Consider the following 25,668-nt stretch of genomic DNA (forward strand, 5'->3'; position numbering starts at 1 on the left):
TCTACGCAAGCATGAGAAAGAGAAAGAGAAAGAGAATACTTTGCTTTATTTTATGCTTTTGATTTGAAGCTTTTGGGGCTCTGCTTTTGGCAACCCTTGTAAACAATAAATAAGCGGTTTTGGGCACACACTCTGCAGAGCATCTAGACGCAGAGTCTGAGAGTGAAACCCTAACCGCTCTCTTGTACTGTGAACATTGATTAATACATAAAGAAATACCGAAAGGGGCGCCAGTCTTTAGGGCCAATATCTCTAGGCACGAAACTCCACCGGGCCAGTGCAAATCTATTGTGAACTGTGAACTGTGAACTGTTTTGAAGTGATTATTTGGTGCTGTTGTGATTGATTCTCGACTTGGAGTGTCCAAGTCTGTTATAGTGGTATCAGAGCACGGCCGATTTCTCTTCTACGGGAAATCTGATCCCCAATTTTTTTTCCGCGGCACCTATGGCTTCACGCAAGGATCAGTCGACTCCCTTTGCATCTGGAGATACGGACAAGGATCACAATGAAGATTCCAACAGAGAGTATGGCCCGCCTCGGCCTACTCAGGCGGAGCAACGAGAGATGAAGCGTCGTCAATTGATCGACGATGCAACAAAGATGATGCTCACTTTTGCGAAGGACCCGAAATTGGCAAAATATATGAGCAAGACTTCTTTTCAAGAAGTGCATACGCAATGGAAGAAAACCACACCACCACCCTCGAAACCCGCTCTCAAGAAACCTTCTGATCACAAGCAATATTCAGAGAAGGAATTAGAAGAGGTGGTTGATGCACGGATTGCTCAGCTTTTTGACGCGCAGAAGAAACCCAAAAAGCATAGCAAAAAGCAGAAGAAAGGCACTGACTTCCCGAGTTATTTGGGTTGTCAGTCGATAAAGAAACAGAAGAAGCGTGTTCGATTTGAAGAAGTACCCAGCTCTTCTTCTTCTTCTGACAGTTCTTCTAGCTCTTCAGATTCGAGCGAAGAAGACAGAAAAGGCAAATAGCGAAGCAGGAAATAACGCTTCGGAAAGGGCAAGAAAAAGGCAAAGAAGTCTAAATCTCGCGGCTCGCCCAGTGAGTGACAGTTCTACAGAGGACTCGTCTACAAACAGTTCAAATGTTACCATATACATGTGGTAGTGATGTGTGTGAACACACTAGGACCGCCGGGGCATTTTTTCCCTCTTTAGGAGGTTTTTTTCCCCGTGCATTGTATTTACGCCCATCACTCTAGGGCTATCTATCTTTCCATTGCACACTAAGTAACACACTCTCTATTGTGTGCCTTGAGCTTCCTTCGTCTTCTCCAAGCTGTGTGTGTTTCTCTGCAACCCTAATTCCAACAATTGGTATCAGAGCAGGTCACGTCCTCCCGGGCTTAGTCGCCAGCTGCTCCAACACACGCCTGCTCACTTTCTCCGATTTAGTGAGCTTTGGCAAGAGTTCGCAGGTCGACAAATACTTTGGGGGAGCTCGAAGAGTTTGGTCTGCTCAAATTTTTGATTCAGGCTCATTTCGGCCTCCGTTTCCACTACAGGAAGTACTGCACAAGCTATTTCGTCATTTTGTGCAGAATTTCTATCAATGCCGTTTTCTGCATAACAGATGCCTTATAGTCTTCTATGGTTTGTGCTATATAGCACAGGTTGTTCCCGCTCCATTTCTCCTATTTTCGGGCAGTTTTCACATCAAGTGCAGCATTTACCATGGCTGACAACAACAACACAGATGTGTTCAAGATGTTTGCTGCTAAGGACAGGTTGGATGGGGACAACTACCCTATGTGGGCTTATATGATGCAACATGTTCTTGTGTCAAAGGGTGTCTGGAACATTGTGCAGGGCATTGATGTACGTCCTGGTTCTGAGGATGTTGAGGATGTTGCAGGTCTTGTTGCAAGGATTGCAGCTGTTAGAGTTGTTTTGCCTACGGCAGAACAAGCTCGTTGGGATATTAAGGATGTGCAGGCTCATGCATTGATTGCATTGTCTGTGAAGCGCACCATTGTTCCTCACATCCGTTCAGCAAAATCTGCAAAACAGGCTTGGGATATTCTAGCAAGTCTTTATGCAAGCCGCAATGAGGCTAAAATTGCTTTGCTGCGTAAAGAGCTGGAGTCGAAGATTATGCATGGGGAAGATGATATGGACACTTTCCTTGCTAGTGTCAAGGATATCAATGAGCAGCTTATTTCTGCAGGTGAAGTCATTTCAGACAATTCCCTTGTGCAGACTGTTCTTGATGCCTTACCAGATTCCTACCAGACTTTTGCTAGTACTTAGAGACTGATGACCCAAGGAAATCCTGAAGTTGTCAAGTTTGATGCATTATGCACATTGCTGTTGCAAGAGTCACTTTCTAGAAAAAATAGGACTAGGCAACGTGCAGTTGAACAGGCTTTTATTGCTTCTCACAGAAAGGGTGGTAACAATAATGCAGCCACTTCTTATGGTTCTGTTGCGAGTGGCAAAAATTCTGTTCCTAATGCTTCTGCTGACAGTACTTCGTCTGGTAATTCTGGTGATAAGGGCAAAAAGAAGATGCGTTGCCATTATTGTAAAGCCAATGATCACTTGATCAAGTCGTGTCCTAAGTTGAAGACCAAAGAGGCTAAGAAGAAAGAGGGTGGTTCCATTGCAAATGCTGGTTCCACTACAAATGCAGCCATAGTCTTCTGCGAAAGGAGACTGTGTTGCTGATGTTGATGCAGAATGGGCTTTTAGCGCAGAGTGCACTTACAATCCTGCTGTCCATGATGCATGCTTGTCAGTTGCTGCAGATTCACATGTGTGGTATTTCGACAGTGGTGCTACAAAGCACATTACCTCACATCGTGAATTGTTTACCTCTCTCGAGTCTATCCCTCATGGGAATTCAGTCACTTGTGCCAACAACGCCTCTTATCCAGTTCAAGGAGTTGGAAAGATTGTGCTCACTGCTACTAATGGCAGTTCCTTCACACTTGTTGATGCACTTTATGTACCTGGGATCAAGAAGAATCTTTTGTCTGTATCCGCACTTGCTAGACTTTGACTTGTAATCAAATTTGTGGATGACAGATGTACAGTTCATGATCTCAGTTTTGGTGATGAAATTATTGCATCTGGCCTTTTGTGTCGTGCGTTGTATAAGCTCACTTTGTATGACAAGTGTGGACAAAACTTTGCAAATGCTGTTGCAGATTCAAGGGCTATTTCAGATGCAAAACTTTGGCATGCACGTTTTGGTCATCTGAATTTTGCCAGTTTGCTGCGTTTGGACAAATCTGATATGGTTGCTTCTTTGCCGCCTCTTGAAGCACCTGTCAAACATGTTTGTGAAGGCTGTATTTTGGGTAAGATGCAGCGTTCTAAGTTTCCAAAGGATGGTTCAGTTCGGGCCACATGCAGGTTGCAGCTTGTGCATAGTGATGTTTGTGGACCCATGCAAACTCTGTCCTTGGGCAATCACCTGTACTTCGTGACCTTCATTGATGATTACTCCAGGCATGCATAGGTATTTCCGCTTAAAGCGAAGTCCGAAGTTTTTATGTGCTTCAAACAATTTCTGGCTATGGCAAAAAATGTCTCGAAATGTACTATGGGCACCCTCCATTCCGATCGAGGGGGGGAGTATATGTCTCATGAATTTAATGCATTTCTAGCTAGTCGTGGGATAAAACACCAATGTACAGTGCCTTATACGCCTCAGCAAAATGGTGTTGCTGAGAGGAAAAACAGGTCACTGACGGAAATGGCACGATGTATGGTCAAAAGTCAAGCTTTACCGCATTCTTTTTGGCTTGAGACCATCATGTGTGCCACTTATGTACTTGACAGGTGTCCTACGAAAGCTTTGCAGTCTATTACTCCATATGAAGCATGGCATGATAGAAAGCCTTCTATTGAGCACATGCGTGTTTTTGGCTGTTTGGCATTTGCTTTGGTGCCACAAGTGCAGCGCAGAAAATTGGATGATAAGGCTGTCAAATGTATTTTTGTTGGTTATAGTGCTGAAAGCAAAGGTTACAGGTTGTATCATCCACAAACAAAAAGTATTCTGGTTTCTCGGGATGTAGTGTTTGTGGAAGATTCTGTTCAGCCCTTGCTGTCATGTACTAGAGACAGTAATGTAAGCTCACAGGACATTTATGACACTTTGTTGCCTCTTTTCAGTGGTGGAAATACGAATGTAAGTTCCAATGAGGCAAATGTACAGCCTATGGCGGTTTCTGAAAATGTTTTAGATCAGCCTATTACTGATGCAGATGTACATGATGTACTTGATGAGGAAAGGGCTGAAAATGAGCAGGCTAGAGGTATGCCAAAATGGCTGGTGCACACTTTACGTGACAGTAAATTGGATGCACCTTTGTCTAGTCGTACTCGTTCAGGCTCTCGCCATGCATCTTATGCATCAGATTGTTATGCTTTGGCTGTGTCTAGCTTACATGATGTTGAGGAGCCTCTATCTTTTAATGAAGCACAGAATTCAGAAAATTGGATGGCTGCCATGCAATCAGAATATGATGCACTTATAGAAAATGACACATGGACTTTATGTGATTTGCCTCCTGGCAAAAAGGCCATTGGTACGAAGTGGGTTTACAAGTTGAAACGCAAGCCGGATGGTGAGATCGATCGCCATAAGGCTCGAGTTGTTGCAAAGGGTTATGCACAGCAAAAAGGCATAAATTATGAAGAGACTTTTGCTCCCACTTGTCGTATGACTACTGTGCGTTTTCTATGTGCATTGGCAGCTCATTTTGGTTGGGATGTACATCAATCAGACATTGTTACTGCTTTCTTGAATGTTGACATATTTGAGGAAGTTTATGTAACGCAGCCTCGCGGTTTTGTCATAAAAGGACAAGAGGACAAAGTGTGCAAATGTAACAAGGCTTTGTATGGGTTGAAGCAATCTCCTCGTGCTTGGTATGAGAAAGCTGACACTCATTTGGTCAAACAAGGCTTTCGTAACAGTCCAACAGAAAGCACATTGTATGTAAAGCGTCAGGGTGATATACTTCTCATTGTGGTTCTTTATGTTGATGATTTGCTGATCACTGGACCAAATGAGAGACACATTGCTGAATTTAAGGCTGATTTGAATGCTACTTTCAAGATGAAAGATTTGGGGCAGTTGCATCATTACTTGGGTATACAGTTTAAGCAGTGTGATGGTGGTATTGCCTTGTGTCAAAAAAGTTACATAGAGACATTGCTATGTAAGTTTGGACTTGAGGATTGCAAACCTATTGCCACTCCCATGGAAACAGGTTTGAAGTTGAGTCTACATGATGCTGGACATCCTGCTGATGTCACTCTTTACCAAACTGTTGTTGGCTGCCTCATTTATGTATGCAACACGAGGCCAGATATTCAGTTTGCAATCTCACAGGTCAGCAGATTTATGCATAGCCCAGGGTCTAAGCATTGGCAGGCTATCAAGAGGATTTTCCGCTACCTTAGTGGCACTTTACATCTTGGCTTGTTTTATCCCAAGGGGGGATCATTGCCGCCAGACTTACATGCTTTTTCGGACTCAGATTGGGCTGGTTGTTTTGACACACGAGTGTCCACATCAGGTTTTTGTTTCATGCTTGGAAGTTCATGTATATCATGGTTGAGCAAGAAGCAACCTACTGTGGCCACTTCGAGTTGTGAGGCTGAGTATAGGGCAGTCTTCACAGCTACGGTTGAGTGTGTATGGCTCAAACGCCTTATGGCTGATTTTGGTGTTGGACAGACAGGACACTGCCAACACTATCTACACTAACAGTCAGAGCGCATTGGCAGTTGCGAGGAACCCAATTTTTCATGCTCGCACAAAGCACATTGAGATGCATTACCACTATGTCAGGGAGAGGCTCTCAGCAGGAGAGATCAGCTTGGCTTATGTGCCAACACAGGACAACCTTGCAGATCTTTTCACAAAGGCATTGTCTCGTCAGAAGCTTGAAGCTTTCTGCAAAGCTTTGGGCTTACTCCCCTTTGTGGATTGATCATGTGCTTAGGGCATGGCACTTCCCTTTACTCATGTGCCAGCTCTCGTTCACCGCATCACTCTGAGGGTATTTGTTACCATATACATGTGGTAGTGATGTGTGTGAACACACTAGGACCGCCGGGGCATTTTTTCCCTCTTTAGGAGGTTTTTTCCCCCGTGCATTGTATATACGCCCATCACTCTAGGGCTATCTATCTTTCCATTGCACACTAACACACTCTCTATTGTGTGCCTTGAGCTTCCTTCGTTTCTCCAAGCTGTGTGTGTTTCTCTGCAACCCTAATTCCAACATCAGACTCCGATGACTGAAAATTTTATGAGAACAAGAAGAATTTTTATAAAGCCAACCATTATGACTTTCTGGAAGATAAAAGCAAGAAAGTCCGAGAGTTTAAGGAAGGTGGACACTCGATCAGATTTGACACTTTTTCAAGATACAAAGATGCTTCGAAGGCTTTGTCTTTTATACAGCAGTTTTACATCGCTTTCGCGGGAGAACACTACTCAGAGCACTCCAAGATTGGGAGAGCTGCCTCTTACTTTAAGGGGAATGCTCAAACTTGGTGGTCCATGCTTCTTTTAAACAAGATTGCGCCAGGTAAATGGCTGAAATTTAAGAAGCTTTTTATTTCTTCTTAGTTGAGGCAAGAGTATGAACGCGATATACGAGCTGCTTGAAACCATCTTCGGATGACCAAGAGAGATACAATGAATGCTTACTGTGAGAGATTTTGGAGCTCTTTTCTACCCGCCTCTTCATTCAAGAAGATCTCGTTCAGAGAACACATTGAGCGGTTCACCTTGGGTCTACCTATAGAGATCCGAGATCATTGCTTGGAACAGACGTCAGCTTCTATTCAGGAGTTGATGAGTCATGCGAAGCAGAGCTTTGCCATTCACTCTAGCAGTCTGACCCACCCCACCGATGAGCCAAACAAACTTCAGGAAATGAAAGTAGAAAGAAAAAGAGCAACTCAGAGAAGAAGGATACACGACCCAAGCTTACTCCTCAGGAGAGAGCTCGCTTCATCAGGGAGGGGAAGTGCTTTGGATGCGGGGAACATGGACATATCTCCACGAAGTGCCCTAAAAAGGCACAGAAAGAACAGAATGACAAGGACGACGACAGGCCGGAGAGTTCGAGAGCAACTGAGGAACGTGGAAGAAAAGACAAGATGAAAATAGGACTGGTTCCAGATTGTGTGGGTACCGATCCCAACACCATGGACGAGAGTGTTAGGAAATATGATGTAGCTAAATAGATATTTGAGTAGATTACTTAATGGAGAGAGATAGATTTCACACACATGAGATTATAGAATAAAGAGTGACAGAGAGTACACACGATATACGTGGTTCACCCAATGTGGGCTACGTTCATGAGAAAGCAGCCACTCAATGGCTTTAGTACTTCAAAAGAAGAAGTAGTTTACAAAGGGATTATACCCTTAATAGAGCTCCCACCTTGCTTCACTCTCACCACCTCACACTCACCTTGTTCCATAAACTTCACACTATAAAATGTGTGTAGAAATGGCCTCCTTTAATAGGCCAAAAGGACTACCCTCTCTCATGAGAGGCAACCATGTGTAGCCACCCTTGTGTAGATAAGTCCAAATCGGACCCTCCAATCCGTCCATGTGTGGCCGCCCTTGAGAAGACAAGTCCGCTTTTGAATTCAACCACCGGCCATTGAATTTCGACCACCGGCCAACCAGCCAACCGACCGGTCATTTTTCGACCACTTTCGAGTCGCCGTCTGGCCATAATATTCCGGCGAAAAGGAAAATTCTGGCCCCTGAATTTTGGCCGTGAAAATTTTGGTTTCCGGGGAATGATTTTCCTTCACGCACGATGGCTTCTCCTCATAATGGAGACTTTACAAATGTGCATTTTTACCACAAAAAATTACAAGAGGTAAATCAGGCTCCATACTTAACAATCTCCCACTTGGAGACTGATCTCCAAACAAACCTATGACTGCTTTCCATCTTGGCTTCTTATCCTTGAATGCAGATTGAAGATGAGCAAAAGCTCAATTTCTCCTTGTTGACCACTTTTGTAAACATGTCTGCAGGATTTTCACTTATATACACCTTTCCTAGCTTTAGCTGTCTCTCTTCCAAAAGAGTGCGTATGAAGTGATATCTCACCTCAATGTGCTTTGTCCTTGAATGAAAGGCTGAGTTCTTCGCAAGATGGATAGCGCTTTGGCTATCACTGTACAAGACACAATTGTCATGTTTGAATCCAAGCTCTTCTAAGAATCTGTGAAGCCATAGAATTTCTTTGCTTGCCTCCGTCATTGCTACATACTCTGCTTCCGTGGTAGAAAGTGAGACCACTTTTTGTAGCTTTGAAGCCCAGCTTATTGTTGTGCCTCCAACCGTGAGCACATAGCCAGTAGTGCTTCTTCGAGTATCTTTGTCACCTGCCATATCTACATCAGCATACCCTTTTAGAAAAATATCAATTCCTCCAAAATACAAAGCATTTGTTGTTGTCCCTTTTAGGTACCTAAGTATCCACTTCACAGCTTGCCAGTGTTCTTTACCTGGGTTGTCCATGAACCTACTCACAACTCCCACTGCATGCGCAATATCTGGCCTTGTCCAAACCATAGCATACATTAGAGAACCTACCACTGCAGGCATATGAAACTTTAGACATAGAGGCTATCTCCTCTTGTGTCTTTGGACACATATCCTTCGTTAGTTTAAAGTGACCGGCCAAAGGTGTAGAAACTGGTTTAGCATTTTGCATTGCAAACCTTTCTAGTACCTTCTTGATGTAATCCTCTTGAGATAGCTTTATTGTCTTCTTCATCCTTTCCCTTGATAGCTTCATACCAAGTATCTTCTTTGCAGCACCTAAATCTTTCATTGAAAAAGATTTAGATAGCTCCTCTTTTAGGTCTTTGATGTCCTGCATGTTAGCACTTGCCATCAACATGTCATCAACATACAACATTAGGATGATAAACTTCCCATGTCCCAAATTCTTGTGTAGACGCTGTCAGGAGTTTTCTGGAGCAAGGGATTGCGCATATGTACATACACATGCATGGTGCATCAAATAAAGAATTGCCCATTTTCCTTAGCCAGGTGGTTACGTGGGGCCCACATGTGTACAGGTAGGACAGCATGTACATAGTTCATCGATTTTCACTATCACCAGTACCAGTATGTTTTTTCTACAATAATGAGGAGTTTATAGCGCGTAAAACTTCTCGAGGAAGCTATCCGCGGGCCGACGACGTGAGGTCAGCAGGTGCGTCAGATGGCATCTAGTGGCATCAGGAGGGCGAACGAGGTCAATATTTGCACGCGGATGAGGACGAACACAACGTGGGTGTTTTCTTGTGAGAGTTATGCAGAAAGGTCATCATTAGGACCACTTTTTGGGGCCACTTCACGTGGTGGCGAGATGCATTAGTGGAAAAAAGCTGAGTGCCAGGTGTGCGAATGATGCAAAAAGGTGACAACTATGCACTGCGAGGTCAGTTTTTGGCCTGTTCGGGGTCCGTTTGAGGTCATCTAAAAGGCCAAGGGTGCCCAACTAATAAAGCTAAGTGTGGGAACTGAAAAAACTGAGAGAAGACCAAAAAAAACGTGGAGAAGAGAGGAGGAACAGCCGCAGGTGTGTTTTTGCTCATTTTGGAGCCTGTTTTGGCCGTAAACTGCTTATCCGAGGTCGGATTTGAGCACTTTGACATTGTAGACTGGGGTTTTGGGCCGTTCCGGACGCGATGGCGCTGTCCATTTTGCCAAATTCCTCACTCTTTTCCTGCTGTTTTTCTGTGTAAGTTCCTCCTATGAGCGAAGTTTCTTCTCCAGTTTGTGATTGTATCTGGTATCTTTTACCCATATTGTGTGAGCTGTTTGCCCCATTGGTGTTGGCCCAAGCTCATTTGTATCTAAACATCAGAAATTCTCCTCTTTTGAGCTAAGTTTTTTTGGGTGTGTGTGTGTGTGTGTGTGTGTGTGTGGAGTGGGCAAGTGGATAGTCTCTCTCCTCTCACTCCAGAGGTGTGTTCCCTGTCTCGGCCAGGTGTGTTGTGTAAGCCGAGTGGTGCCCCATAGTGTGTGTGTGTATCTTCCCAAGAGTGTGTATCGGGTCGTTATAGAGGCGCTCTGTGTGTTTTCATCCCGCTCACATTCTTTTGGTGCCCCCACTGAGGATCTTCTTCGAGTACCTTTTGCGTCGAGCTTCAAGCTTCGAGATTCGGGGTTACAGGTTGCAGGTTGCAGATTACAGGTTACAGGTTACGGTTACAGGTACAGGTACAGGTGATTCACACAGGTACAGGTAGCTGGAGTACAGTGATATACTAGCAGTGATGTCACTTGCAGTTGTTGTGGGAATGCATCACTTGGCGCCTATTTGAGCGCATTGTCTGCTGAATTGTACGTTACTTGTGGAAACTGCCATTGTACGCATTTGTGGAGCCATACTTGGTTATATTTGGCAGTCCCAGCCATTTCTGAGACTTGGTCTGGAAGATAGTCATTTCTGAGACTTGACTATATGCGATTTGCATTAGCCTTCGTGTGAGGGTCGATAGCGTGAGGTTTTTATTGAGCTGGGGGATTCTCAAATGTGGAGATCCTTTCGGTGATACAGGTAGCTGGAGCACCCTTTTTGTGACCTCGCCATAGGCTATGTACTAGTGATTCCTACTTGATGCTCGGGTTCTATTGTTGACAGTTTATGCATACATAGACAGTCTATATTTTGGGTTCCTACTGCTCTACTTCTGGGGAAACTCTGTCGAAATTTTCCCAAGTTATGATGGCTGGTTTTTTGGTATTTTGAGCCATTTATGCTGTTATGCTACTGAAATTTTGGCAAAATCAGAGGTTGAGTCAGGTGTGCCTTCTTGGGAGCTTCATGGTTGGCTTTAATGGATGATCAAAATGGCCCTCAGTTCACTCCTTTTCATTTAACTCAAAGAATTCAGATTAATGTTCATGTGTCCAGGAAGATCTTTTTCCAGCAGCGCATAGTCTTTATGTTTGGGCCAAGAAGATTGAGAGAGATCCTGGAATGTCCTTTGCCTGTTGTAATTCCAATGATCAACTACGAAAACTCATTTGATGTGCATGTGTTTGTCCTTATCTAAAGCTGAGCTCCATTGAAGTTTCTAGGGATTGGGTAGTGAAAAGTTTTGGGTTCTTGCACATGTGTTCGAAAGGGTTCACAAAGCATCATAATTTGGGTAGCCATGGCTTTCTCTTATCCGGAGTTTCATGGAAGAAGTGATGAAGATGTGGAAGAATTTTTGGAAAAGATGGAGGTTGCCTGCATTAGCAACCAGATTCATGACCCTACGCAAATGTTACGCCTTCTCCAAATTTGTTTGAAGAGTGATGCACGAGTTTGGTCCAAGGCATTTGAAGAGGAGTTGCGTGCAGCAGATCCACCTATAAGATTGAGTTGGGACAATCTAAGGCATGGATTGGAAGTGGAGTTTGTGAAGATAGAAGATCCTGACAAAGTGTGGCAAGAAGTACGAGGTTTGGTGCATAAGGAAGGTGAGCCAGTAGATGCGTACATACGTAAGTTTTCATTGGCATGGGAGCGAATGTGCAAGGCTTTAGCACCACAGGTACCCCCGCCTGACATGATGAAGAAGGACAGGTTCTTGGCTGGTCTTTGGGAGAATATACGTTGGAGAGTGGAGCTAAAGAAGCCTAGGACATATGAAGATGCACTAGAGGTAGCAAGGAACAAAGAGTGGAAGCTGAGGAAAATGAGCCAGTTAGGGGTGGAGTCTTTGCCCATGAGGTCTGAATTTCAGCCTATGGACTCTTTACAAGGTCGTATGTCAGGGGTTCATCATGAACCAGTGGTTCCTGTTACTACTCAGGTTATGCCAGCAGTGGTCACTACAGCAGTGCAAGATGATGGCCTAAGGCAAGACATGAGGCAAATGGTAGATTTGATGAAGAATCTCAACCTAAACATGCTAGGTCAAGTGGGAAATAATCGAGGTCGAGGGAGGTTTGCAAATCAGCCAGGAGGTGAAGAAAGGCCTAGGAATGGTGTTGGACAAAGCAATGGTAGGTTTTGGAGGCAGACGCCCACATGTTATAATTGCGGAGAGTTGGGCCACATCAGCCCGCAATGTGATAAGCCACCAAGGATGGGGGGAGACATGTATCCATTGCCAAGACAGGTGCTAACTAGGTCAAATGATTATGGCATCGAAATTAAGGGAGACGAAGGAACGAGTAGACTGACCCAGGAGGAAAAGGGAAAGACAAAAGTGCTAAGTGTAGTCACCTTGGAGAAGGCATCAAAGCTAGAGGATACATTAGTGATGCCTATTGGGAAGAGGACCACAGAGGATAAGGAAGGAAGAAGTGCCCCAGGTCCTAGTAAAAAGAAAGGAAAGAGCCATGAAGGCGAGGATGTCAAGGCCAAGAGGAAAAGGAGAGCTCGTCGAAAGTTTCATGTTTCAGATTTTCCACTAGGGGATGGGCAATTAAGCTATGACTTAAAGGAGGATCTGACGAGCAGGAAGGCAGATGTTACTTTTGGGCAGCTTATAGAGATGGTGCCTAAGCTAAAGCGACAGTGGAAGAGGATGGTTAACCCAATGGAGAAAGAGCCAGAGAGAGGTTCAGTAAAGGTGTTGGCAATGGATGAGCTACCAGACATTTGTCCAATAGTAGATGTGTGGCATAAAAGGAAAAATTTGGGACAAGGTTATGTGGATGGCGGAGCCCAAATATGCGTCATAACACACTCATGCGTTGAGAAGATGGGTCTCACAGTGGCTGGGGTGTCAGGTTTTCGGATCAGATTGGCAAACCATCAAAAAGTAAAATGCTTGGGTGTTGTAAAGAGCTTAGAAGTGGAGGCATATGATGCAAAGGCAGTGGTTGATTTTCATGTGATGCCAGCAGGGTTGGGAGCATATCCTATTATACTGGGCAGACCATGGTTACGTGCAGTGGGAGCTGTTCAAGATTGGCGACATGGTACGATTAGCCTCTATGGAAAGACAGGTACCAAGAAGCTTTATAATATGGACACAAGGAAACGATTAGAGGAGCTTTATGAAGATGAGGATGAGTCTAGTGATGAAGACTCTTCCACGGTGACAGATGAGGACAGTGATAGCACTACCAGCAGTGATGAGGATGCTGATGTTGCATTTCTTTTGATGGACAAAGAAATCCAGGAGTTTGGTTTAGTTGCATTTGCGAATGAGGTTGAAGATGAAAGTGAAGGGCCTTATGAAGTGATTGAAGGGCTGATGCAAACCAAGGTTGAGTTGTCAAAGAAGCAGGAATTAATGACGCAAATGATTAGTGGAGACCTCTCAGCTATGGAGAAGGATATATTTTTACATATGCTGGCTAGTTTTCCTGATTTGTTCATTACTTCATATGAAGAGATCAGAGGGTTCAAGGGTGAAGAGATGCATATAGAGCTGAAAGAAGGTGCTAAGCCAGTGCGGCAAAGGCCAAGAAGGATGGGTCAAGAGCAAATGGAAGCCTTGCGGGTAGAGGTGGACAAGTTATTGAAGGCAGGGTTCATAGTCCCTGTGGAAACCACAGAATGGGTGAGTCCAGTAGTAGTCAGTCCAAAGAAGGATGGGAAGTGGAGGATTTGTGTAGATTTTAAACCCTTAAATGCAGCCACTAAGAAGAACCCATATCCTCTTCCATTCATCGATCAGATCTTGGATTCAGTGGCAGGTTATGAGAGGTACAGTGTGTGTGATGGTTTTTCAGGCTATTTTCAATTGAAGATTGCTCTTAAAAACCGCACAAAGACAACTTTTATTACGCCATGGGGCTGCTATTGCTACACAGTATTGCCATTTGGGTTGTCAAATGGACCTTCCTTCTATCAAGAGAGAGCAAATTGGGTGTTGGAACCATTCATTGGTAGTTGTGTTAAAGCTTTTATGGATGACTTTTGTGTCTATAGCAGTAGGGCTGATCACCATGAGAAGCTACAGATGGTATTGGCTCGATATGATGAATGTGGAGGACAACTAAATCCAAAGAAATGTCATCTAGCACAGCCAAGGGTGAAGTTATTGGGCCATATGGTGTCAGAAAATGGCATTGAAAATGGCATTGAGGCTGATCCAGATAAGGTGAAGTCTATTATTCTTCTTCCATCACCTATGAGTACGAAGCAATTGGCAACCTTTATACACAAAGTGAAGTACATGGCACGGTTTATTCCATTGTCTTCGCAGCTTCTTTATCCATTACAGCAAGTGGCAAGGCATGATCCATTGCAATGGGATGACAAGTGTGAAGAAGTGTTTCAAGAGGTAAAAGAGGTGTTAGGGGGGTTGTCAGCCATGCAGGCTCCTGATTGGGAGAAAGTTTTTTATGTAAATCCATCAGTAGGGGATGATGCCATTGGAGCCATGCTATTGCAAAAGGGGAAGGGCAACCATTATATGAGGCCAGTGTATTGTGCAAGCCGAGTGAAGTTGGTAGCGGAGAGAAAGTTATCGGAAGTAGAGCTAGTGATGGCCAGTGTAATATTTGCTTGTCGACGATTTCGTCATTACTTGCTACCACGGCCTTTTGTTTTCTTGACGAGTTATGCCTTTTTGCCACAGTTAATTAATGGTATTAACATGTCAAATGTGGTGAAGAAATGGGTAATTGAGCTGCAAGAGTTTGAGTTCTCTTTTCTAGTGGAAGATAGTACAAGGGCTACCCTAGCTGATTTGTTGACCTACAAGGAGAATCCCCTTATTGTTAAGGAAGAGGTGGTGAGAAAGGTAGTTGAAGAAGTGCCACAGATCAGCAATGCACATGTGTTGTTCTTTGATGGTTCATACAGAAAGAGCCACGATGCAACTTCAGGGGGTATAGCACTTTATGATCCAGAGGGGAAGCTAGTATGCAAGAGAGGGTTCAAATTGGATGCGCATAGTAACAATGAGGCTGAATATGCTACATTGGAAGCCGGATTACACATTTGTTTGAAGCATGGGGTTCGAAGGTTGAGCATAAAAGGTGATGCCTTGTTAGTGGTGAAGCAAGTGCTGGGTGTGTGGAAGAGCAAGAACACCTCATTGAAGGAAATGTGCTTTAGAATTAAAGGCCTGTTAAAAAAGTTTGAAGCATGGAGCATCAAACACATTGAACGTGCTCTAAATGGAGAGGCACATGAAGCAGCTCAAGGCATGATTGGGGAGCTATTCATGTTAAGGACCAATTTACCTCTTTATCATGGTCGGGAAAGTTTGGCTCAAGAAGAGGAGTTTTTGCTAACAGGAATCATTCCAAAGGAGATTCAGAAGTCTAAGAAGTATGGCTTTGTGCGTAGAGCATACAGGTACAAATTGATTGGCGATGTCTTATACATGAAAGGAGCTGATCTCGTGTTGAGGCGTGTACCTTGGCGGGAGGAGCTTTACAGAGTGTTGGAAGAGAACCATGAAGGCGCATGTGGTGGCCATTTTGCTCTAAAGATCACCTTGCATAAGATTTTGCAAGAGGGGTATGTATGGCCTAGTTTGCACAAGGATGTTCACCATTGGTGTAGGTCTTGCAATAGGTGTCAAGCATTTGGGAAGAGAGTGTTGAAGCCAGAGCTACGAAAAACCATTATGACGTTTGATGTGTTTGAAAAGTGGGGGATTGATGCAATAGGCCCGTTACCTATCACAAGCAGGGGCAAAAGCTATATTTTGACGGCAGTGGACTATCTTTCTAGATGGGCAGAGGCTATAGCAGTAAAACAGATCACTGCAAAGGATGTGGCAAAATTTGTGTATGATGAAATATGTTGCAAGTTTGGGGTGCCATTAGAGCTACTTTCAGATAAGGGGCCAGGATTTAGAGCTAAACTGCTAGACTTCTTATGCACAAAGATGAAGATTAGGCACCAGCATACCACTCCTTATTACCCGCAGTGTAATGGCTTAAATGAAAGGTTCAATGGTGAGTTGGTACAAATTCTTTCTAAAGTGACAGAGCACCAAGGAAAGAATTGGGATTTGGAATTGCCTAGTGCATTATGGGCTTACCGTACTTCAGTGAAGACAGGTACAGGGTTTACTCCATTTCATTTGGTGTATGGAAAGGAAGCACTATTGCCTGTGGAGGTAGAGTTGCCTGCGGTCAAGATGTTAAAGAAGTTGCTTGGGCCGCCTAGTGATGCATTCAAAGAGAGGCTCTTGCAGTTACAAGAGGTCCAGTTGGATAGGATGAGCGCATTGGAGCATTATGGGCAGATGCAGGATAAGGCTTTGGCAAAGATAAATGAAAAGGTCAAAAGTAAGGGTATCAAGAAACATGACTTGGTTTTGCGCTACAACAGTAAGCTGGACAGCACCTTCCAAAAGAAGTTTCAAATTAAGTGGGAAGGCCCTTTCAAGGTGGTAGAGTGTTTTCCAAATGGCACATATCATCTGGCTAACCTGGATGGTGTTCTACATAAGTCAAGGGTAAATGGGTTGCGTCTTAAGTTGTATCATGCCAGGTTGATGATGGTGGAGCAAGATGAGTTTTCTGAAGAGCGAGTGATGTCTGTGAGGGATGAGGAGACCTGTGATGCGGCGAGTCTCATATCTCTCTTTGCTGCTGCTGATCATGAATGATCTAGCAGGCTAGGGGGTGGGCAAATTATGTCAGGAGTTTTTTGGAGCAAGGGATTGCGCATATGTACATACACATGCATGGTGCATCAAATAAAGAATTGCCCATTTTCCTTAGCCAGGTGGTTACGTGGGACCCACATGTGTACAGGTAGGCAGCATGTACATAGTTCATCGATTTTCACTATCACCAGTACCAGTATGTTTTTTCTACAATAATGAGGAGTTTATAGCGCGTAAAACTTCTCGAGGAAGCTATCCGCGGGCCGACGACGTGAGGTCAGCAGGTGCGTCAGATGGCATCTAGTGGCGTCAGGAGGGCGAACGAGGTCAATATTTGCACGCGGATGAGGACGAACACAACGTGGGTGTTTTCTTGTGAGAGTTATGCAGAAAGGTCATCATTAGGACCACTTTTTGGGGCCACTTCACGTGGTGGTGAGATGCATTAGTGGAAAAAAGCTGAGTGCCAGGTGTGCGAATGATGCAAAAAGGTGACAACTATGCACTGCGAGGTTAGTTCTTGGCCTGTTCGGGGTCCGTTTGAGGTCATCTAAAAGGCCAAGGGTGCCCAACTAATAAAGCTAAGTGTGGGAACTGAAAAAACTGAGAGAAGACCAGAAAAAACGTGGAGAAGAGAGGAGGAACAGCCGCAGGTGTGTTTTTGCTCATTTCGGAGCCTGTTTTGACCGTAAACTGCTCATCCGAGGTCGGATTTGAGCACTTTGACATTGTAGACTAGGGTTTTGGGCCGTTCCGGACGCGATGGCACTGTCCATTTTGCCAAATTCCTCACTCTTTTCCTGCTGTTTTTCTGTGTAAGTTCCTCCTATGAGCGAAGTTTCTTCTCCAGTTTGTGATTGTATCTGGTATCTTTTACCCATATTGTGTGAGCTGTTTGCCCCATTGGTGTTGGCCCAAGCTCATTTGTATCTAAACATCAGAAATTCTCCTCTTTTGAGCTGAGTTTTTTTGGGTGTGTGTGTGTGTGTGTCTGTGTGGAGTGGGCAAGTGGATAGTCTCTCTCCTCTCACTCCAGAGGTGTGTTCCCTGTCTCGGCCAGGTGTGTTGTGTAAGCAGAGTGGTGCCCCATAGTGTGTGTGTGTATCTTCCCAAGAGTGTGTGTCGGGTCGTTATAGAGGCGCTCTGTGTGTTTTCATCCCGCTCACAACGCAATGATCTGAGTTGCATCTTCTAAATCCATGATCTAACATCCATCGATCGAACTTCAAGTACCATTGTCTTGATGCTTGCTTTAAACTATACAATCTTTTCTTTAGTCTGCAAACCATTTTCTCCTTACCTTTTACTTCATACCCCTTTGGTTGAAGCATGTAAATTTCCTCCTCTAAGTTACCGTGAAGGAATGCCGTATTTACATCCATTTGCTAAAGATTTAGATCATGAGCAGCCACAAGGCTTAAAACAAGCCTAATTGAGTTCATTTTTACAACAGGAGAAAATATTTCATTGAAGTCAATACCTTTCTTTTGAGAAAACCCTTTTACCACAAGCCTAAACTTGTACCTTTTCTTCCCACCTTCTTCTTCCTTCAGCTTGTACATCCATTTGTTTTGAAGTGCCCGCTTACCTTTAGGCAACTCAACCAACTCCCATGTTTGGTTGTGATGTAGTGAGTCCATCTCCACTTGCATGCTTTTCATCCATTCTTCTTTGGATTCATGTTGCATAGCTTCTTCGTATGACTTTGGCTCTCCAGAATCTGAGATCAAGAGATGGTTGAAGGAAGGAACAAACCTTTCTGGAGGTCTAGTTGCTCTTGTAGATCTTCGGGGAATAGGTTGAGGCTCCTCATTTGGTTGACGTTGTTGCACATTGTCAACGTTTGCAGTCCTTGAGTCTTCACCGTCCTCAAGCTCCGTGTACTCATCACCTGTTTCTTTTGTTTCTTTTCTTTCCAAGTAATCTTTGTACATATTTTGTTCGTTAAAAATTACATCCCTACTCCTTAAGATTTTACCACCTTCAGGATTCCATAGGTGATACCCAAAGTCACCTTCTCCATAGCCAATGAAGAAACACTTTTTGGACTTTGCATCTAGCTTTGATCGTAGGCTTCTATCTATGTGCATGAAAGCCTCACACCCAAACACTTTGAGAAATGCATAATTCACCGGTTTACCTATCCATGCCTCTTCTAGAACTCCCCCATCCAATGTCGTTGAGGGTGACCGATTGATTAAGTACACAGACGTACTTACAGCTTCCGCCCAAAGCTCAAGCGGTAGGCCTGCATGTAGCCGCATGCTTCGTGCTCGCTCCATGATTGTCCTGTTCATCCTTTCCGAAATCCCATTTTGTTGAGGTGTCCTTGGGGTTGTCCATTGTCTCCAAATGCCATTGCTAGCACAAAAGCTTGGCTGCAATATTCGCCTCCATTGTCGGATCTGAGGCATTTAACTTTGGTACCTGTTTCATTCTCCACAAAGACTCACCTTTGAAATATGGAAAACACATCGGACTTATTCTTCATGACATAAACCCATGTTTTTCTAGTCGCATCGTCTATGAATGTTACATAGTACAATGAGCCACCAAGTGATGGTGTACTTGCAAGACCCCAAACATCAGAATGAATCAACTCAAGTTTTTTATTTTTTCTTTCATTTCCTGATTTTTGAAATTTTACCCACCCTCTTTTGTTTACTATAAACACAATCTTCACAGAACTCTAAGTCCACTTCTTTCAGACCTGGCAGAAGCTTTTTTGTTTGAAGGATTTGCATTCCTTTAGCACTCATATGCCCAAGCCGGTAGTGCCACACCGCACTATCAACTTTTGTAGTTGCTGCACAAGCTGAAGGTTGCGTGCTTACAGTATACAAGTAAAGTGTACCAACCTTTTCTCCCTTGGCAACCACCAAAAATCCCTTTGAGATCTTCCACCGTTTGTTTCCGAATGCAATGTTGTGACCTTCATTGTCCAATTGTCCTGTAGAGATCAAATTTTTTCGAAGAGAAGGAACATGCCTAACATCTTTAAGCTTCCATGCATTTCCGTTAGCAGTTTTGACAGAAATTGTACCTTTGCCGACGATCTCACGAGCTTCATCATCTCCCAAGTATACATACCCAAAATTACCTTTGGTGTAATTTTGGAAATGTTGCTTGTGTGGTGTCGCATGGAATGAAGCCCCGGAATCTACTATCCAAGAACTAGACAAATTGTCTAATGAGAGAATTAGAGCATCTTGCTCTACTTTACCTGCCACATTGGCCTCCGATGTTGCTTGTTGTCTTGAGACTCGGTCTCCTTCTTCTTCTTGGACCAGCAATCCTTCTTGACGTGGCCCTTCTTGCCGCAGTTCCAACATTCAAGAACTGACTTTATGCGTGACTTGCTCCGCCTTGAACGATCACGACCCTTTTGGTTTTTGAACCTCTCCTTAGGCCTTCCTCTTGTTTCCACTGATAGTGCAGCACTTGATGATTCTCCTGTGCTTCTCCTTCGTATTTCCTTGCTTAGGAGAACACCCACAACATCATCAAACTTAAGTAAGAGTATTTGTGCCAGAAATAGAATTACTTACAGCCATCACAAGGCTGTCCCAACTATCCGGTAGAGATGATAGTATAAAAAGAGCTCGCACTTGGTCATCGAAATTGATTTTCACCGATCGAAGTTGACTTATATTTATGTTAAAGTCATTTAGGTGTTCTGCAACTAAACCATTCTCTGCCATCTTTAGATTGAACAAGCGTTTCATAAGAAATACCTTATTGGATGCCGATGGTTTCTCGTAGAAGTCGTCAAGTGACTTCATCAAGTCCTCCGTGGTCTTCATCTCCGAAACATTGAAGGCCACTGTTGACGCCAAGCTTAACCGGATTGTTCCCAGTGCCTTTCGATCAAGGACAATCAATGCTTCATCTGCCATTGTTGCGGGCTTCTTCGCAAGACCACCTAGTGGCAAATAGAGGTCCTTCTGATAAAGATTTTTCAATCTGCATCTTCCAATGTTGGTAGTTTTTGCCGTTGAACTTCTCAATCTTGAGCTTCCCTTCCTCCGCCATAACTCCCACTCAATTCAAGGAATCCTTTCCGTGAGATAATTTAGCTACGAGCAAACCTTGCTCTAATACCAGTTGTTAGGAAATATGACGTAGCTAAATAGATATTTAAGTAGATTACTTAATGGAAAGAGATAGATTTCACACACACAAGATTATAGAGTAGAGAGTGAGAGAGAGTACACACGATATACGTGGTTCACCCAATGTGGGCTACGTTCACGGGAAAGCAGCCACTCAATGGCTTTAGTACTTCAAAAGAAGAAGTAGTTTACAAAGGGATTATACCCTTAATAGAGCTCCCACCTTGCTTCACTCTCACCACCTCACACTCACCTTGTTGCATCAACTTCACACTATAAAATGTGTGTAGAAATGGCCTCCTTTTATAGGCCAAAAGGACTGCCCTCTCTCATGAGAGGCAACCATGTGTAGCCGCCCTTGTGTAGTGAAGTCCAAATCGGACCCTCCAATCCGCCCATGTGTGACCGCCCTTGAGAAGACAAGTCCGCTTTTGAATTCGGCCACCGGCCATTGACTTTCGACCACTGACCACTGGCCAACCGGCCAACCGACCTATCGTTTTTCAACCACTTTCCGACCGCCGTCCTGCCATAATATTCCGACGAAAAGGAATATTCCGGCCCCGAATTTTGACCGTGAAAATTTTGGTTTCCGGCGAGTGATTTTCCTTCACGCACGATGGCTTCTCCTCATAATGGGGGCCTTACAAATGTGCGGTTTTTACCACAAAAAATTACAAGGGGTAAATCAGGCTCCATACTTAACAGAGAGTACAGAACTTTGCCGAGCTTGGGGCAAAGTGAAAGACCAAGAGGCCCTGATCTTCTTTGATGGAGGAGCCAAGGCCAACTTCATTTCACCGGAATTGGCGGCACGACTCGAGATCACTGCCGATCGGATGGGACCACTTGCAGAGGTAGTTCTAGCGGCACCCGGTAGGGACGTAGCCATTACACCTGTCATTGGCAAACTTCGGTTGCATTGTCAGGGGTATTTGGGGCATGAGGACTTTTTCATAATGCATTTGGAAGGTTGTGATGTTCTCTTAGGGATTCCCTGGTACCACAAGAACAACGCCGTGGTCGATTATCGGGCGAGGAAAGCGACATTGACTACAGAGAAGGGCAGAACCATTGTACTTGATATTAAACTGAAGGGCAAGTCTGTCCCTATTGTATCGGCTTCGGTCATTTCTAAATTAATGAAATCCAGTCTGTTTGTTTATTCGATCTTTATGAAAGAATTGAGCGATAAGGATAGGACAAATATGTCTAAACTTGATAAATAACGCCAAGATTTTCTCCACTCTCACGCCGGTTGCTTCTCAGAGGGCCTACCAGGCAAGTTACCACCTGCTCATCCTGAAGATCATACCACTGATCTGATACCTGGAAGCACACCACCGAACCCGCCACCTTACCGTGTGAGCCGAGCACAGAATGAAGAGATTATTAACCAAGTGAAAGACCTCTTGGAAAAGTGTCTTGTCCAACCTAGTACTTCACTGTATTGCTCTCCAGTGTTGTTGGTTTTGAAGAAAGACGGATCTTGGAGAATGTGCATCGATTATAGAGCTCTCAACAAAATCACCATCAAGAACAGATTTCCGATTCCTAGGATCGATGATATACTCGACAGAATACAGGGATCCTCGTGCTTTAGCAGGATTGATCTGAAGACTGGATATCATTAGATCAAAATCGCGTCGGGAGACATCTACAAGATAGCTTTTCGATCGACTTTTGGGTTATTTGAGTTTTTGGTGATGCCTTTTGGCTTAACCAATGCTCCTGCGACATTTAACCGGATGTTGGACAGGACTTTTCGAGAGTACAGGCTATTTGTTGGCACTTTCTTTCTGATATCATTGTTTTCTCCAAGAATGAGGCAGAACACAGAGATCATCTGCTTCAGGTCTTTCAGGCATTACGAGATCACAAGTTAGTGATTAATGCAAAGAAAAGTGAATTTTTCCTACCAGAGATACACTTTTTGGAACACATTGTCTCAGCAGCAGCAGGAGTGCAAATGGATCCGGCCAAGATAGAGACTATCCGAGATTGGCCCGATTTGAAGAATGTCCATGAAGTTAGAAGCTTCTTGGGACTGTGTTTGTACTACAGGCGGTTCATTCGAAAGTTTGCAGAGGTTGCTTCCCCTTTGCATATCTTAACACAGAAAGGAGTCCCTTTCTCGTAAGGACCCACAAAGGTGACTGCCTTTCAGACATTGAAAGAGAAATTGACTACGGGACTAGTTTTGACTTTGCCGGACTTGCAAAAGTCATTTGAAGTATATTGTGATGCTTATGGTCGTAGTCTGGGTGCGGTCTTAATGCAAGAAGGCCATGTCATTGCTTACGAGAGCCGATTGTTCTCAAGGCCGAAGATGACAGCATAGATTTATGAGAAAGAGCTTTTGGCAGTTATCCATGCTCTTACTCAGTGGCGGCATTACCTACTCAGGGCGGATTTTACTGTCTTTACAGACCATCAGAGTTTGCGCTACTTCTTTTCACAAAAGCAACTATCGGAAAAGCAGATGTGGTGGGCGAACATCTTGTCACAGTTTCACTTTCAAATTGTCCATGTGCAAGGACAGAAGAATGTGGTGGCAGATGCTTTGTCTCGGAAGCCGTTGGTTCTGGCTATTTCCGCAATACATCATAGAAGCTTCGAGGATATGGTCGACTAGTATGCCACAGATACAGATTTTGTAGACGTTTTCACACAGATACGGGATGGGGAGACAGTAGCGGGATATTCCATTCAGGATGGCTACTTGATGAGAAAAACCATGTTCTGTGTTACACAGCCGTTGAGGGAAAAGGTTATGATTGAATGCCACTGTCCACCTTTTACGGGTCATCGCGGCATTGCTACCACCATGAAAGGGGTAGAGAGATACTTCTTTTGGCCGAGACTCAAAAAGGATGTGGAAGAGTTTGTGCGCAGTTGCTTAGTATGCCAGAAGGTCAAGTTTGACAGGCATAAAGCACAGGGATTGTTACACCCTTTACCCATACCTACCCGCCCCCGGAAAAGTATTGCAATGGATTTCATTTTTGATCTCCCAAGAACACAAAGTGGTCACGGTGGTATCTTGACTGTTATTGATCCATAAGCCTCGCATCAATCAACACTCAACTGGAGCAAATGCAAACGCAAACCTCTTCTTGAAGCCATCTTACTACTTCTCGGATTACACATGCTGCTTCAACACCTTCTTCCAAAGCTTCAATTGACGAACACAAAGAACCAAATCCAACTGATAAGGTAGACATTCATAAACTTCAATTACTTTATAAAAATTTAATGCTACTTAAAAGAAAAAATTGGATATTAAACTGCTTGAGCCTTATAATGGTCGCCGCGACAAGTGCACGCTGAGACCAATGGTTGTTCAAAATGGAGGTCTACTTGTCCAACATGGATTTAGTATAGAGCAAAAAAGTTACACTTGCTAGTTCTCTGCTCAAGGACAGAGCATTTCTTTGGTAGCAACGACGGGTTGCTAATGGTAAACACATCTTCTTGGGATAAATTCCGGCATGCTTTTGCAAGGCGTTCGAACCTGTCAATGCGGATTTTCATGTGCGGTCCTCTCTTCGCCGCCTAACCAGACTGGTTTCTTGGTTGCGTACATCACAGAGTTTCAGAAACTAACTCTGTAGATAGAGAATCTCAGCTCCTCTGATAAACTACACAGTTTCATAGCCAGGCTTAAACCAATCCTGAAGGACGATGTGCACAAGTAGAACCCTACCACCTTAGATACTGCAATTGCCTATGTGAAACGTCTTGGTGATAATCGGTACCCTACAGGGAGCTTTCTCCGTGGTGAACGATGTTCAAACAACGCTCATTTTTCACAGCGCAATCGCAGAGAACGCTATAGCCAAAGTCAAAAGCAACTATCTCAATTCAAGCAACATGCAACGGTGCCGTATTCAACTTCAACCTTCTACTCTCACGAGAATCTCAAAGCAGATCTCCTTCAAATGCTCCACTTGATCGTGGTAAAGAACATTATTTTTCTCAAGATTGCCGTTTCAATACTCAACAAGGCTCTTCGTCAAATGCTTCTTCGACATCCAAGAAGGATGGATTATGTACAACTTGCGGTAGTGACCATAGATGGTATGAATGTCCAAGACAATTAAGAGAAGCAGCCAAATTATTCAAGGCAAAACGTTGACTAACCCACATACGTGAATGTCAATGCAAATTATTATGTTTCATAAGAGCATTATCAAATTCTCCAACCAAGAAGGCATAGAACTCCACAGATAAGACAAAAATTATTGCCACTCTTGACAAAGGCGGCCTCTCCTTTCCGCAGAGGCTGAATTTGCTTATGTCTCACTACCCACACAAACACCCACCACAGCCTTACACATACACACACTCGTACTAAGATTGAGGTGCATGTAAAAGCAGCACTGCTTGTGTTTGACACGGTGCAACATAGAGTCACAGAATTTGTACCATGCTAACCGTGTTGTTCTTGAATTTTATAATCATAGCAGGACATTAAATCTTTAGACTGCAGAGCATACTCCAGTGAGTGCAGACAAAATACAATTTCGAAGAGACAGGAGCAACAAACAAATCCTGCAATCCTGTCCAGTACACAGTACTGAAAACCCGTTAAAAAATGGAGCGGATACCGTATGAGCCATAGAAGACGATGGAACCCACTGCTGCCAAAAGCCCCACTACTACCTCCTCCATGACGAGGTTCGCACCAACATGTACTCCTCTCCTGAATGTGTGCGCTCGTCGAGAGAGAGAGAGGAGTTCACGATGGCAACATTTTTTGCTGTAATAAATTAAGTGTCAATTTGGTAGGGATATAATAAAAGGTTCTCCTAATGGCTTCAAAAAATATAAAAGGTACTCCTAACTCAAAAGATTCCCACCAACCAAGCGATTGCTTCTCCCACCAACTCAACGACTCCTTCTCTCACACAACTTGCACTGTACAACTCAGAATGTCTCATCGCATTCCTTGCACCCTAGGCACCATTGGGGATTGCGAGAGTAGGCCC

At 44.0% G+C, this 25,668-nt stretch overlaps 1 protein-coding gene across 3 annotated transcripts in view; it reads right to left on the reverse strand.

The window, feature by feature from the left end:
• LOC147443011 (uncharacterized) overlaps positions 1 to 25,450 on the reverse strand; it is a 115,132-nt gene extending 89,682 nt beyond the window's left edge. Inside the window, exon 1 of one of the 3 annotated variants that reach the window (XM_086528963.1) lies at positions 25,288 to 25,450. In XM_086528963.1, the coding sequence (XP_086385089.1) occupies positions 25,288 to 25,351 (64 nt within the window). In that variant the 5' untranslated portion in view covers positions 25,352 to 25,450. The remainder of the gene's footprint in view (positions 1 to 25,287) is intronic. The other 2 variants (XM_086528964.1, XM_086528966.1) reach the window with 2 other exon arrangements.
• Positions 25,451 to 25,668: the final 218 nt, after the last annotated feature.

The sequence above is a fragment of the Adiantum capillus-veneris genome, chromosome 14 (genome assembly GCF_014529385.1).
Source record: "Adiantum capillus-veneris isolate H3 chromosome 14, ASM1452938v2, whole genome shotgun sequence".
NCBI classification, from domain to species: Eukaryota; Viridiplantae; Streptophyta; class Polypodiopsida; order Polypodiales; family Pteridaceae; genus Adiantum; species Adiantum capillus-veneris.